The sequence below is a fragment of the Maylandia zebra genome, linkage group LG9 (genome assembly GCF_041146795.1).
Source record: "Maylandia zebra isolate NMK-2024a linkage group LG9, Mzebra_GT3a, whole genome shotgun sequence".
Taxonomy (NCBI): domain Eukaryota; kingdom Metazoa; phylum Chordata; class Actinopteri; order Cichliformes; family Cichlidae; genus Maylandia; species Maylandia zebra.
In genome coordinates, this window is record NC_135175.1 from 8,391,819 (window position 1) to 8,407,924 (window position 16,106).

At 43.1% G+C, this 16,106-nt stretch overlaps 1 protein-coding gene across 2 annotated transcripts in view; it reads right to left on the minus strand.

Annotated features, from left to right (window-relative positions):
* LOC101476097 (partitioning defective 3 homolog) overlaps positions 1-16,106 on the minus strand; it is a 351,693-nt gene that overhangs the window by 115,303 nt on the left and 220,284 nt on the right. For both annotated transcript variants that reach the window (XM_076887953.1, XM_004568509.5), the window contains exons 17-19: positions 13,849-13,997; positions 4,266-4,499; positions 612-819 (exon numbers count right to left, since the gene is read on the minus strand). In XM_076887953.1, coding sequence (XP_076744068.1) covers positions 612-819; positions 4,266-4,499; positions 13,849-13,997 — 591 coding nt within the window. The remainder of the gene's footprint in view (positions 1-611; positions 820-4,265; positions 4,500-13,848; positions 13,998-16,106) is intronic.

Consider the following 16,106-nt stretch of genomic DNA (forward strand, 5'->3'; position numbering starts at 1 on the left):
AGGACCTACAGCAGTTGTGATGAGTGCTAATTAAATTACTTTTGCTTCAAATAGTTTTGGGGTTTTTTTATACCGATGAATATCTGTAGATGTTAAGAACAAAATCATACCACCCCAGACAGCCTGCTCCTGAAATCTCGCTACCGCATGATGGGGCTGCCGCTGAGAACACCAGCCACGGGCGACAACTAACTCCGACCTGCAGTCGATTTTATCGTCTTTTATTCTCAAAGCCAACCCCCCCCCCCCCCCCCCCCGTTAGCTCCGGCATGAGCACAGAACACTTTCCTCTGGTTCACAAATGATGAGTGTGTTTGGATAGTAGGCACACGTGCACGGGATTATGAATAAAACATGGCGCCCTTATTAAAAATAATCTGGCTCAAAAGTGCCAGAGGCCCTTGAGGTCGATAACTCTCCTCCCCTTGCAGGGTTCAAGGAGAGGGGTCCCTGATTAGCGCCGGCAACATCCACAGAATGCATTCAAATTCCGTATGATCCAGTGGCGGATGTGGTGAGTGGAATTAAATAAAGCAGATAGTGATTAATGCTCGTGGCAGTGGACGGTGGAGCTGTTTAGGGGTTTGAGCTGAGCTCCGTCTGGTTCCTACCTGAACAAGCCCTTCAGCACGCCTTTCTTGGATTTATTCTTGTCCTTGTCTTTTTCTTTCTCCCTTTCTGGCTTCTTCTTCTCCTTCACCCCAGACTTCTCCTGATCTTTCTGTCTGTCGTCTCTGCCATTCAGCCAGGGGCCCGAAGTCAGGTCACCACTGGTGGACATGGACTCTTGACCCGATCGGGAGCTTGTGTCATCATCCACTGGAGTGAAAAGATAAAAGCAACAAGGAGTGGGAGTTAAATGCCGGAAACATTCATGCAAACACAGAAAGAGAAAGACAAAGAAAAAGAAAAAGTTATTAAACTTTGACTTGATTCCCCACAGATCACCGGTGTCATAATTGAAATAAGTACTCAACAACACTGCTTTTTCTTTTATTGTGAAAAAGCATCACTTTGGGTTTTTTTCCTCTTAGTAACATCAGAGGAACTATAAAAAAACTAAAACTGTGTCCCACAAGGTATAACAGCTTTGAATAAAACACACTGAATACATTTGCCTCATTAGAGCAGAATATATTTACATTGTAGACTAGTTGGGACTAGTGTTGGGGCTGAACACATTTTTACTTTAGCTGAAAGCCTCAAGTTATTTCGTCTGTGTACATTTCTCAAAGATCACAAGAGAACTTCATTTTGCCAACCCCCACAAAAAAAAAAAAAAAAATTGTGAAAACAGAGCGCGCTGCGATGTCTCATGAATCTGCTTCTTAATTACATTTGAACTCATTTCAGCCCAGACATCAAACTGAAACCACACTCCTTAGGTGATGCAAGGTTGATTAAACTCAAAGTTTCCATCACACCTAATCAGAGCCGATGTGCAAAAATGTAATTAATCTGTCAGTAATTATACATTTAAATCATCTCGAAAAAGGCTCCCGGGGATCTTAATTGCAAATACGGTGTGCTCCGCGGTCGGCGTCGCTCCTGTCAGCGCTCCATCTCTGGCGCGGAGACATGAGGTAGATGTCCTTCAGATTACAACTTATTACAGTCTTGCGCGTCGTTGTCCAACTTCTTCCTTTGATGGAGGAGCGAAAAGCGCTTATCGCAGGGAGAGAAGGGGAAGGGGGTGGAGGGGGGGGTGCGTGATGGATTTTTGGAATACGGGATGAGGCAGACTGAGGAGAAGGAGGAGCGGCTGGATTCACATTTCAAGGATGAACAGTGGGGTTTGTTTTCTCTTGTGATCTGAGGAGCTATCAGCTATTTCTTTCAGCTGTCATCTCGGAGGAAATTACTGAAATGGAATCTGAGCGCGAGCCACTGTGTATAGCCGAAACAAGAGAACGAAGCGGGGCAGATTAAACCTGCACACTCTTACAACTCATCTCTGCACGGAGCCCCTCCCTCCCCTCCCCACCTCCCCAAATTCGGTCGCGGGCTCTGGATGGGCGCCGATTCTATCGCTCAATCTGGTGGCCCGCTTATCATCCACTTAAGAGTGAATAGCAGCTGTGAGCTGTATCTGGCTATTTAAATGACAGAGATTAGCAGTGGTGCTAATGCTGCTACTGCTTAGTGATGCCAAGCTGCAGATAACACCCAAAACAATGTAATCCAGAGCCTCCCAGAGAGCAGTTACAGCCATGAGTGCTTACGCATGTGTGCAAATGCATCCATGTGTGAATGTAGATATATCTGCATGCTTTTGCACCAAGGTTAATTTGTCTTATTGACTTAGCAGGAAGACTCATTTAAAGGGAAAGTGAAGGCTGATTTAAAAAGAAAAAAAGGCAATCAATTTTAAATATTACAAAGTTGAGAGAAAGAAGCGAAAAATACACAAAAGCCTTTAATACCGGTTATCAAAAGGTGAGGCCGTCTGCAGCAATTTAATGGAGCTCAGAAGCAAAAGGCTGACGTCAGAGGTTCTGATGAAAGCGTCGGGACAGCGAAAGATCATTTCACAGAGACAGACGAGCAAGAAACATTTCGTCACCTTCATGAAAGTCTACAAGTGAACTTTCTTGCTTTAATAATCAAGGACGTCTAAGCCGGTCTGTCAGCAAAGGTTATGACAGACGTAAGTAAAATTGCCAGTCTTATTCTGGGAAAAAAAAAATGAAAGAAGGGATTTTTGCACAGCACAGACGATTTTTTTTTCCGTTTTCTTTTTTTTTCTTTGCTCGAACCACGCAACACAAAGTAGCACAAGGGAAAGTGCATTTTTGCCCAGCGGGATATCTTGTGGGGACACATTTTCTTTAGGTGATGCCACATTCTTATTTTATGTAAATAAAAGTCTGGGAGCAGGGGAAGGCAGAGGCTTATCTGTCAACTTTGACTATTAACCTCGGTGACGAGCACAGACTGGCTGCTTTTATCTAAATTGAAAAACAGAGTTATTTGAATATCATGGGGAGAATGCAATATACAGCGGCAGGGGAAATCGGTTGCTTTCCCCATTTTTCTTTGCCGAGATAAGACTGTATTTAGTGGCTTGCCGACAGAGCTTATGAGAACAAAGCATTTCAGGCAAATAATTCCTTCTTTTTTCAAATGTCCCCCCAGCTCGTTTAATGGAATCCTTTAATGGTGAATGGAAATTTATATCGAGTGATTACTCTTGTGGTGTTGTGGTGTTATTACCTGTCGGAAAACGTAAGACGGCTGTCTCTCCGTATGCGCTGCATGTCTTTTTGTTATCAAACACTAAGTAGTGAAGGATACATGCCTTGAAAGAGAAGGTAGGGTGTCTTTCTAGTTCTTCTTTTTCTCTCTTCATATTTTAAATGAATTAAAGTAATTGTGGTTTTTAGGCCCTGTCAGGTACACAAGTAAACAAACAGATGGAAGGAATACCGGACAAAGTTCTGTCGTATATGTTTGGACTTGTTTGTCCAGCACATCCCACAGATGCTTGATTGGATTGAGATCTGGAGAATTTGGAGGCCAAGTCAACACCTCAAACTCATTGTTGTGCTCCTCAAACCATTCCTGAATCTTTTATGCTTTGAGGCAGAGTGCATTATCCTGTATTTCCAAACTGTATTTCCATGAAAGGGTTACATGGCCTGCAACAATGTTTAGGTAGGTGGTACGTGTCAAAGTAACATAGATGGCAGGACCCAAGGTTTCCCAGCAGAACATTGCCCAAAGAATTATACTGTTTCTTCGCACAGTGCATGATAAGCGATGCACACACACACAGCTATCTGATGTAAAAGAAAGTTTGACTCATCAGACCAGGGCACGCTCTTCTATTTCTACGTGGTCCAGATCTGATATATTCTGATATGCATATGTCCCTGTTGTTGGCACTTTCGTTGGCAGACAGGTATCAGCATGGGCACCCTCACTGGTCTGCACCTATGCAGCCCCATACGCAATAAACTGTGATGCACTGTCTATCCTGACACCTTTCTATCAGAACCAACATTAACATGTTGGAACAGTCCAAAGCAATTCCACACTATGTGAATAATCATAAGTCCATAACCTAGACACCTATTGCTGATGTGCTTTGTGCAGTGGATCTGTGAAAGTATCACTAAACTGGCCTACATTTATGTGTGATTCTGAACTGCTTTGTAATAACCTACTGATATCTTATATTGTTCATTATTTTAGCACCACAAACTTGGGCACAGTATTCTGCATCAACACTGAAACTCTACCTAAACAGCGTTTCAAACACTCACATGTGTCCACGCTGTTCTCCTCTTCTGGCGCAGTAACAGCAGGCTTCTCGTACGATTTGTCAATCGCAGCGCGGAAACTCTCATTGCAGCCTCGGCTCCTGACGATCCTCGAGCGCGACCTGCGAACATTGATCTCGCCATTCTGCACTGTCCCAGCAACAGCCGTCTGGAGGCTTTCCAAGGAGCTGGATTTTTTCAGGCCCAGGGAAGGCCCGACCTGCTGTTCTGCAGAACCTATGGAAAGATTAAATAAAGTCACTTAGACCTGGCATATGATTAGAACTCCTCTGAAAAAGAAAAAAAAAAGCTAAAAGCTGTCATTATGGTGAGTTACGAGAAGGTGCGAGTCTAGCAATTAACATGAAAAACAAATGATGCCATTGCCCGGCCAATGAAGTGTGTGAAATGAGAACAGAGTATTACATCTCCAGCGAGACATTTTCCTGTTGGGAATTATAATTCAACCTTTGTCTTTGTGTCTGCACAGTTAAATTAAGAGGCTGAAACATAATGCATATAAATGGGCCCGCTATCAAAGACACAAATGTAGCACAGCAGCGGAGTGATTATAGAGTAATGTTAAAATATAAGAAATTTCTAATACAGCATATTCACAAATTGCTGAGATGAACTGTATCTCTGAAAAAAAAGAAAAAAATTTCCATCAGCGGTTCTCACTTAATTTTCTTTTTTAACTCAATTTCTCCAAGAGAGATTAGATAAAACAAGGTGAGGGGAAAAAGACGAGGACATGTAGGCTGAACAGATTTTACATCCATTAATCTTCAGTGCAGGTCGTATTGCAGTGTTCAGAAGCACAAACAACATCGCACAACTGTAGTACTTGGCTTCATTTCTAAGGCTTTCTGTGCAGTGACGGAGAGTAATATCATAAAGGGTACATACGTTTAACAAGAGACACTCAGAGAGCGCAGACCTCCGCCAAGGGAGCTCACTCTCTTGGCGGTTATTTACTTTTAAAAGGATAGTACTGGATTTTCGATACATTCATTTACTCTTCTTCTCTTGAAATGTTATTTTAAGAAGTTTATAGCGCAGTTCACAAAAGCCCAACTGGTGACAATGGAAAGACTGTCACTGTAGGTATGGGCAGTAGCTGCCCAAGCACTTAAATACCTTTAACTATACTGTTAATGTCTAACTGTGACATCATCAACAAAATCAGATAAGAGCAGTATGATGGATGTTTGGTTTGATCAGACAAACATTATGTAGCAGGAGGTCATGTATAATAGGTGTTGATTTGTAAATAACTTGACATGAATAACAGTATGTTTCTAAATAACCAGGCACGTATCTCCACGATACTCTCTTTGGCAGATGTGAGACGTAAAAGTGAGGTCAGAGGTCAAATGTAACATAATATTTGAATGCAAACTATAATGTAATATTTAGAATCCCCATATATCATTCCCTATATATTATTTACAAACTATACAGCAAGAAATGCAGTTTTTACTGCAACACATGATACAAACGCTGGGACATTAGCTAGAGTTTCAAAATTATCAGAGATGCTAATGTAAATGGTATCAAACCTAAGGCAAAATATCTCCTTAAAAGGGCGTGGAGCTGATTGATACTGCGTGGTAAGCAGAGCAAATGTTAAACAGCCACCCTCTCTGATATTTGAGCCAGGCCCACACATCTGTAATTATTTTTCCAATGCTTGCCGGGGGTTTGTTTAGGGTATGTAAGTGGAGCGCGACTCAGGTATTGGTATTTCATTTTGCTGGGGAGCGTCCATCAGGTCCCTGGAGCTCTTACCTCACCCACCAGTTGTTAAACAAGCAACCCGGTTGACTTTTCCCGTCCCCTTTGTTGTGCTTTGATTCAGAATACAGTAAGACGCTGTCAAACTTAACAAGATGGATTTCTGACTATGTGCCAGTGAAGCCTTGTTGTGAGGCTATGCAGAGGAAGCAATCAGTAATAAGGATTAAGCTGTTAATTCAATTATTTTATTAGCCCCAAAGGCTCTCTGAGGGTGTAGCAAATGTCTGTGGACTCGGGGACAGAGTGGCATTGTGTCTTTATGACTCCCCCTGGACCACACATGTCACAAATAGTGTTTCCTCTGTGGCTTCAGGTGGTGTAAATAAATGTCTTCTGCAGCTCTTCCTGTTGGTTTTCAACAGCACATGTTGTTCTGTCGTCAGCCCCACTGAACAGAACACCCTGAGTTTATTTGCATGTGTGGGTCCCACGCAGGGACTCCCTAACAAGCACAGAAACAAAATTCACCAACTCGCACGTCTATACAATCAAGGATTTTCGACGTGTTTAAAGTGGCCTAAATGAGGCATATCCCACTGCTGCTGGGTGATCCCAGTGGATCTTTAGGCAAAGAAAATAAATCCCTCTAACACTTCCCCCCATGCAACCTCCAGACAGGATGAGTGTGTTAATGCACAAAAGTTGCAGAAGAACAAATAAGAGCTCAGGAAAAAGGGAACACTTTCCCTGCAGTGCAAAAATGCACACCCTGCAGCTACTTACAATCATTGTACCAATCATATTACAAACCTACAATGACTATCAACTACTTTTACTAGTACATACCATTTAAGCTACACAACTAAAGAAGATATTGCCAAAAGAATTCACTCACCCATCCAAATCATTGAATCATTGTCACTTCCACTGGCACAGGTATATAAAAACAAGCACCTACGCATGCAGACTGCTTCTACAAACATTCAGGAAAGAATAAGTCGCTCTCGGGTGTTCAGTGAATTCCAGTACGGTACTGTGATAGGATGCGACTTGTGCAGCAAGTCCAGTTGTGAAATTTCCTCACTACTAAATGGTCTGTTAGTGGTATCATATCATAAAGTGGAAGCAACTGGGAATGACAACAACTCAGCTTTGCTCAAGACAGACAACAGTGTGTAGAGAGCTTCATGGAATGGGTTTCCATGGCCATGCAGCTGCATCCAAGCCTTATATCACCAAGTGCAATGCAAAGTGTTGGATGCACTCTTCCCTACTGGACTCCAGGAGTCCAGTGGGGAAGAGTGGAGACGTATTCTCTGCAGTGAAGAATCACGCTTCTCTGCCTGGCAATCCGATGGATGAGTCTGGGTTTGGAGGTTGCCATGAGAACAGTGTGAAGTTAAGTGTGGGGTTGTTTCAGGAGTTGAGCTCGGCTGTTTAAAGGTGAAAGGAACTATTAATGCTTCAGCATACCAAGACATTTTGGACAATTTCATGGTCACAATTTTGGGGGAACAGTTTGGGGATGGCCCCTTCATGCTCCAGCATGACTGTGCACCAGTGCACAAAGAAAGTTCCATAAAGACATGGATGAGCGAGCCTGGTGTGGAAGAACTTGACTGGGCTGCACAGACTCCTGATCTCAACAAGATAGAACACCTTTGAGAAGCATTTGAGCGGAGACTCTGAGCCAGGCCTTTGAATCCAACATTATTACAGACCTCAAAAATGCTCTTCTGGAAGAGTGGTCAAAAATTCCTATAAACACTCCAAAACCTTTTGGAGGTTGTTCCCAGAAGACTTGAGGCTGTTATAGCTGTAAAGGGTGGGTCAACATTACATTAAACCCTATGGATTAATAATGGGAGGTCACTGAAGTTCATATCCATGCGAAGGCAGACAAGTGAATACTTTTGTTAGTATAGCGTACTAGTTGCATGGGACTTGTTTTAAAAGGAGTAAGTTATGTTACATGTAGTATCTTTTGGGTCTAAGAGTCATCCCTGTTTCTGCTGCATTTGCTACCAATGAACCCTTAGTGAGAGTATGAGTGCTTCCCCCTCATCCGTAGCAGCTATAGATCTAAAGTCAGACAAGACACACAGGCTAAAAGCTCATCTGTTTGCCAATGGTGGCTTCCAAACCAGTGACCATACCATTTCTCCTCTCTCCTTGCCAAATTTAATGAAAGTGCTCAGTCCCATGAGAGCCTACACTCACTCAAGCATCAATCATATAATTTTGCATCCTACTTAGTGAGGAGATCTCATATGCCTGTCTTTTATGCTGCATAGGACAGTAAAATGAAACTTTACTGCGCGCTACAAATGTCTAGGAGGTCAAAAGTTCTCTGGTAGCAGCAGCCAAAGATTCATTTTACTTTTTAGTTTCTCAGTGGAGGTGGGTCCATTTTATTAGCATGACAAATATCAATGCCAGGAAAGCATAAACAGACTTACAAGACCAACTGAATGCAAGTAAAAAAAAAAAAATCATCTAATTCGTTTGAAGAAGCAATTTCATCCTGCAAAGGACAAGAGAGGACGGCCTGAAGTAAAAAATTCATTATAAGAAAGCATAGGCACAGAAACAGCATGACAGAAAAATGATGGAGTGTTTCATCCTTTGAGGATAAAACTCAATCAATCCAGTACAAATGCCATGTAAAGTTGGATTTTTTTTCTTTTTTTGAGGCTTAAGCATTAAAGCCTGCCAACGACGGACACACAGATGCCAGGGTGCATGGCTGACACAATGGGATTGCAAGTTAGACCTGCACGGGATGCAACAGTTCAAGGGAACAAAAATGACATCTGCTGTACTCGGAAACAGGGAATTATCCTCCTGCTTGGTATTCCGCGCCGCAGTCCTGCTCGCCATTGTTTCTCGTCGGCGCGGCGGTTAACTGAGAAAAGCGCGGAGACAAAGAGAACGGGAGAGCGAGGCAAAGAGACGGTTTTTGCCCACCGACCCAACTGCCTCAAACCTGCCTTTGTTTTCATCAGAAGCAGCCCCGGCTCTCTCCTGGGAGGGTTTGACGGACAGCTCTCTGTGTGCCAATCTATTATGTGATTCCTATCACACAACAGAAACCTCGGTGCTCTGCTCCTCATCTCCTTCTTATTCAGAGGAATGAAAATACATATTTCCCCAACTGCATACAGACACGAGTTTGCCACTCCCTGCACGTCTGGAGGAGAAATGAAAATCATCAAAATGAAATACACAAAGAGAAAGACAATCAGACTAAATGGGGTGAAAGTGCACCTGGTTGCAAACAAACCTGGCCCGCGTGCTGCGTACTTTAGCCAGATTAAGGGCAAGGACAGTTAATTGGAGAAGATCCATTGCCATTAAACGTTAAAGGGGCAGTGTGGCAAACTTCATGAATAAATCAGTGGTGGTTATTACAGGGACAGAAGCCCATGGTATAATTAGAGCAGCTAAAAACTATGCTTTGCAGCCATTATTCACCACGGACCCTTGCATGTAAAGATCTGTGTACAGACAGGGGCTCCATTATACATAATTTATTCAGAGTGTCGGGGCTTTAAGGAGGGTGGTAAAAGGGTAATTATGTTAAAAATAACCTCCAAGATGGTCAGAGGAAGGCCACGTCCAGGTATCCCAGTGGAAGTGAGGCGTCGCTGGGTCAGCTGCGCTATTATGTCTCTGCCAGTTGTGGACCATTAGCCCGACAGAGGACGTCCTCCACACGCTCAGCATATGTCACAGGAAATCATTATGAGCCGGACTTGGTTAACATCTCAATTAAGGATGCTGGATATTTTGATGTGCACTTTTCAGGCTTCAAAGAAATCCAGTGAATTTTTTGGGGGGTTTGTTTATCATCGTTCAGTGTAGAGTACTTTTCCTACATGAAAAGAAGCTGACAACTCTACTGGCAAGACTGGAAATTCACTGGATTAGTGGTAGACTTGGCTGGAACATACATTCACAATTACAGTAAGCATAAAAACATCTGCCAGGTTGTCATTTACTACCACTGGCCTATCTGCGACTGGATCGGCTGCCAGCTTTCTACAAGGAAAGTCTCCACTCATGTGTTTGGTAGTCTATGAGATGTGGCTTATCGAGAGCGCTTTGACCTCAGACTGCTAGTTTACTTGTGGTTCCTCTGGTATTTAAAAGTAGAATGGGAGGCAGAGACCTTCAGCTTTCAGGCTCCTCTATGAAAGCTCCAAATTAGGATTCAGGAGACAGACAGACACTTTCTCTCCTTTAAAGATTTAAAGTGTTTCCTTTCTGATAAAGTTTATAGTTAGGGCTGGATCAGGCTCACCTGATCCAGCCCTAACTATAAACATTGAAGTAATTATTGTTGTGATTTGTGCTAATGCATAAAAATAAAACTGAATTACTGAATTTAATTTAATTTGAAATACACTGAAATACCCAGTTTAGGCACACATTAGATTCTTGTTTTGTTCAAATACTCCCTAAAAACAACAACTATGTTAATTAGTGGTCAAGATTCAGTCATTTCATCCTATGTCAGTTTAATGGAGTGACTGCACTCTGTTTTATTCAGCCTCATTCAAACCAACCTGGCTGTGATGGATCAATTGCAGAAGCTGAAGAGGCCAACCTGCAAATGAACATCTTTCTATTGCAAATACTACTGCATTGCCAGGCTCCATGCAGCCCTTCACATGGAGTAATGAGTGTTTTCTTCAGTCATTTGCACTGCAGAACGAGCACAATGGCACAGGTTCCCAAATTAGTTACCAAGCCTCTATTCACTGCCATTCAACTCCCTTTCAGCACCAGAAAAAAACCCTTTTGATCACGCTGAAATTAGCTCAAACAGCACCCTCGGTTATATGCATCTGAAGGGGGCTGAGATCACAAATCCAATAATGGCTGGTTATGAGCTAGTTATGGAATAAGAGTGGGACTGCTCTTCCGATCTCTATTACTGACCCGTGGATGGAACCGAACATCATATCGGTTGACCTCATTAGCGGCGGCAGGGCTCAGAGCTTATTTCTGCTCAAGTTCTTGTCGCACTGTGCTACTCTTAAAAGGACCAAACAAACATTAGTGCAGTCTGCACAACGTCATGAAACGCACACGAAGAAATAAGAAAGTGAAGCGCAGACACAAAGCAAGAGGAGCAGGTCTTACACTTCATGAAGGAGCCGTCCATCACGAGGTCAAGTGTCCGGCATGTGCTAACGTCTCACTGCCAGCGCCGACACCTCACGTCGCTTTCTTCCCTTTTCTTCTCTCACTCAATTTTATTCCCCATTTAAATGGGATTGAACTGCAGGGTGTCCGACCCGTTTAGCATATTTCAACAATGATGGGTTTCAAAGTCATGAAATCCATCTGCTGATGAGATTTAGGAGCAGCTGGAACATGATTAAAAGGAGGGAAAAATACCTAGTGACGGAATAAAATGTAAGTCAGTAGGGAATAGCGTTCTTGAGCGTTTTAACTACTTTTTTTATTCCTCTGAGTAATTTGAAAGCAGAGAGCGGCTTTATTAGTGCGCTATTGGGAAAGCAGAGCGGTATTCTTACACCTGCTAGCTGAGCTAAGTTCTAATGTCCAGCTGTGTGGCGAAGGCACGGCTTAAGGGAGAGCGCTGGCACTACTTTCTTTGGCTCACTTCATTTTCAGATCTACTCGCACAATACCCCGAGGTCGTTTTTGCATTGGGCAGCTTTCATGTAATTATTTCAGAAAAAGAATAAGCATGATAGCATAGCAGCGTCTTCCTCTGAGATAAATGGAAGTGCGGTGACTGGGCACGTGCCAAATCACAAACCATGTGTATTTCATTTCAAACGTTAAGTCTAGCGCTTGTGTTTCATCTATTGACTGAAAGAGGACTGAATTTTTCTTGTGGGGAAACCACGTCAGCTACAAGAGTTATTATGACTGGAATAAGTTTGTTATTTCCCTGAACCATCTGAACACTGTGATATTCTCATCGATGGATTATGATTTTGTATTGGCAAGGATTTCTGTCAGCTGGATATTTCACAAACTCAATTGGGCCCAGTGAAAGGGGAAGGGGGTGATTTTTTTTTTTTTTTTGGGAGGGGCGGGTAGTTTTTTTGAATTTCATGTAATAAAAACCACAGGCACGCCCGCGCACAGACACAGAGGGATCTTGATAAAAAAATAATGCAGCAGTAACAGAGATTTGTAAAAGATCAATTACACTGGTTATCTCGAATGTGTGAGGCGCCGTCTTATGAGTACATTAATCAGGATCTTTGTTAAAAAAAAAGAAAGAAAGAAAAGCTGTAGTTTGCAGCTAATCCAATGCACAAACAAACACGCAAAGACTCCACTTTGAAACAATTAAGAAGCTTTTTTGATTAAACTCATTGATAACATGTGCATTTGCAATGATGAGAACACCATCAAAGCCTTATCTTAGCATCCCTTCCGTTCTACTCGCTTCCTGTCCTCAGTAATATCCAATTATATTTTAAACACTGAGAACTTAATGGAAACCATTTCAGGCCAACTAACTGCTGAACAAAACCCATCCGATGGCTGAAGGTTTTCTTCTCCCGAACTTTGTGTTTGTAGAAAAGTTTCAATGGTGGACAGAAGGTATTACAAAGGATCTAGACCCCACAGAGCTCGGTGCAGTGGCCCAGACCTGCACCAGTCTGTGGGCGAGTCAAAGATTTCTACAGGTCTCTGGGCTCCATGTGGAAAAGAGTTGGCTGTTATCTGTTGTGATTAGTCAGTGATCCGAGAGAAGGCAGCGTCTGCTTCAGTCTCAGCGGGAGAAGCTTGGAGTTCACACCATCGTCTTCCCTGGATACAGTTTGTCTGTTTGAGAGTGTGCTTGCCCAGTGCGTGTTTGTGTAGGCCTGCATCTGACTGGCTCTCCCATCACTAAGCATTGTGCACTTGCGCTTGTGTTTTTATCCATGGTCCACTGGACAAAGGGCCATGGGAAATGGAGGCCAAAAGAGGAGAGGTGGTGGCTGGACAGGACTGAAGTGACTGTGTGTGTATTACTGTTTTTGAAAGTGCATTTACTGAGGTAAGCAGGATAAAGTGAGCAGCAAGTGTTTGAGGAGTCACAAGTTCAAGATGCGTTTGAGGTGTCCAGCAGGTGAAAGGAGCACTGAGTGACAATGAACAATCTGGAGGTTTGTTTACTGCAAACAAACCTCCAGATTAGCCGTGCTGAGTGGGAAAAAAATTGAAAGGAGACACGCAGTCATCACAAGGTAGAGGATTGTTTTCTTTGTACGGCCAAGCTTAGGATGCCAAACCAGAAAAACACTTCTTGCTCAAAAGAAAAAAGTAGTACATGAGGTGAATTTACTTTTGTGTAATATCAGTAATCTGCCTGAAATTAAGCTTAGAAAAAAATCCATTAACTTGTTGCAGAGACAAGATTGAACATATGATCATATCTGCACACTAACTATTAAGCTACCAGTATTTTCTAGCATATACTGACATGCATGCTGTTGGACTAAATCATGCAAAAGAAAGGAAAATAATATTTTGTCATTTAGCAGGACACTGACAGGTAACCGCCACAGGCTCAGGAAAATACAGGTTTCTGGTGATGGACAAATCGGCCCTTTGTACATGAACACAGCAGTCCTGCTTTCTCCTGTCCTTTTGCCAAAGAGTCCATGGGCAAGACAATAAATTTGAAACATGATCCAAGTCAGCTCTGGTGGCCCTGGTGTGTGTGTGTAAGAGAGAGAAGATGTGCAAAAAGGGAAACTGCTAAGACAAGAAGGCAGGAAATACAGTAAGTGTAGTCCATTCCCCAAGTTGTCAAACTTTTCCCTGTAGATGTGTGTTTGTGTGATGGTTCAGGCTTAGCACTTGCCTAAATCCATGCTCTTGGACTTGCGAGACTTGATGATCTCCAGATGTGCAGGATTCTCGTACTGCTTCGTGCGCTTTTCCGACATACTCTGGCGACCATACCCCTCCCTCTGGAATGAAGTGCCAGGGTCTGCGTCCGGACTGAGCGAACTACAGTTTGATAGGAAAAAAAGACAGAGGGACAAAAAGAGGTAGAAGTATTAGATACTGGCAAGTGTAGAGTCACTCTTTTCATCTGGAGATAATTCTATTGAAGACATATTTTTTCAGTCATCTACACAGTTCATTAAGTTGCACTTACATGGCCAAGAGACATCCTGATGATAAGACTGAGAAATAAAATTGTCCTATTAATATTCACACAACCCCAGACCTCAGCCTAAAATACCCCTTTGCTATCAGATAATGACCATCGACATTCAATATGCACACACACACACACACACACACACCTTTCATTTCAAAGCCTTTCCTCATCAAGGACACCTACACGTATGCTTAGTGGGTTCAGGACACACCACAAGTGGGAGGCAGGGCCTTGGCCTAGATGCGTATAATACCCCAGGTAAGGTGAGGGTTCTCTGGGGTCACGGCCACTCAAATAACGCCCTCCTCCAGGACGTCTGGAGCAGAAGCAAGGCCCATCCCACTGCAGCACACTCCGTTTGAGATCCTCTATCTTTGTCTGGATCTTAATTGAAAATCGGATGGGAGCAGGGAAAGGAGGTCGAGAGAGGCGGACACTGGCATTTGCATGCAGGGACGTGCATTTACAATTAGGTGAGAAGCGCTTTGCAATTTCAGGGCAGATGGAAGGTAGGGATGCAGCATCAGTGAAATCTAATAAATGCTACATGCAGCCATTTCTTTTGTTCACATGGTGCTCGTACACGAGCGTTTAAATAACAGCAGAATTTTCATCAAATAATCACATTTCTTTGGATTTGTGGAGCTTTTATGCAAAATCGAAAGCCGTAACTGCAACTATGTAACTTCAGGAGTAGTGAGGAAGTAGATATTTGTAAACGTATCCTCTTGGAGCAGATGCTACTTCAAGCAGTCCTCTGTATTTGGAATATCAGCTAACTGCAGGCGTGCCTGCACGCGTTTCCATGTAAACAATTCTTATTTAGGTCGTCAACCCCACTTAACAAGAGAGCTGCTTCAATGTGTCGCAGAGGGGGCTGGCGTCAATGTGTTGCTTTACCGTCAACCATACCTGACAATCCCAACTAAGATCAGACTGTCTCGCAGGACCATCTCCAGATGACACAGGAAGAGAGGGAGGTGGAGCAGGAACAGAAGAATGACAGCACAGATGTATTATTCATTTATACATCATCCCTCGCTTTTTCCTCCTCTCATCATTCTGAGCCCCGCAAAAAAAAAAAGAAAAAAAAAAAGGGCGAGCATGGCCTGTATTTTTCTGTCTCTGCAAATGGCATGTGTCGGAGCGTGACTGAGGCTGTGCAGATGGGAAAGGATGCATTTTCAGCCTGAATTTAGATTTCATTTACTCTCACTGGTATTGGGTTATGGAGCTGAGTTGCAAATGGAGGCAACATAGGTGAAAGTGAGAAACCAGCAGGTGGGAATCACACAGGGGCCGTCACTCAGGTACAGAGAACTGACGACCACACTAAGATTTGTGAGAGCAATTAAAGAAACTAGCAGCTGGGACAAAAAGGGCACGCAGCTTTTTTGGAGCAAAAATAGTGAGAAATCTGCGCGAAGAAAGAGCGAAGTTAAGAGGGAGCAGCTGAGCGGGTGGTGTAAATTCACTTAGCTGGAGGCCAAAGCTGTTGGTTTAAGCTGCTGCCCATTTTAGCACCATCTCTGATTTACTTTGGCACATACGGAGCAGTGACTAAATGCCTAGCATGTGGGTCTAGGGTAACCTGAAGAGAAGCGGCAACTGTGCTGCTCTGAACTGCTTTTTAAGCTAAGGGTACCTGCTGTTGGAACCTGCACCTCAGGTCTCAGAAGCCATAACTATTTAAAGAGGTGGCGATGACCAGCAGCCAAGCAGTTCCTGAGTTTGAATCTTCATCACAGGTTTAAACTATCTTGGGCTGAAGGCACGTGTAGACTTCACATCTTTTTATATATACTCTATTCAGAGCCAATTAAAGCATCTAAAACCTCACGCGTCATTCTCGCCAGAACATGTTTTGTTTTTTTCACTGTAAACTAACACAAAGGTTTACAGCTGCTAATGAAAGTATAAAGATGGGGACAAAATTATTAGCAAAAATGGCA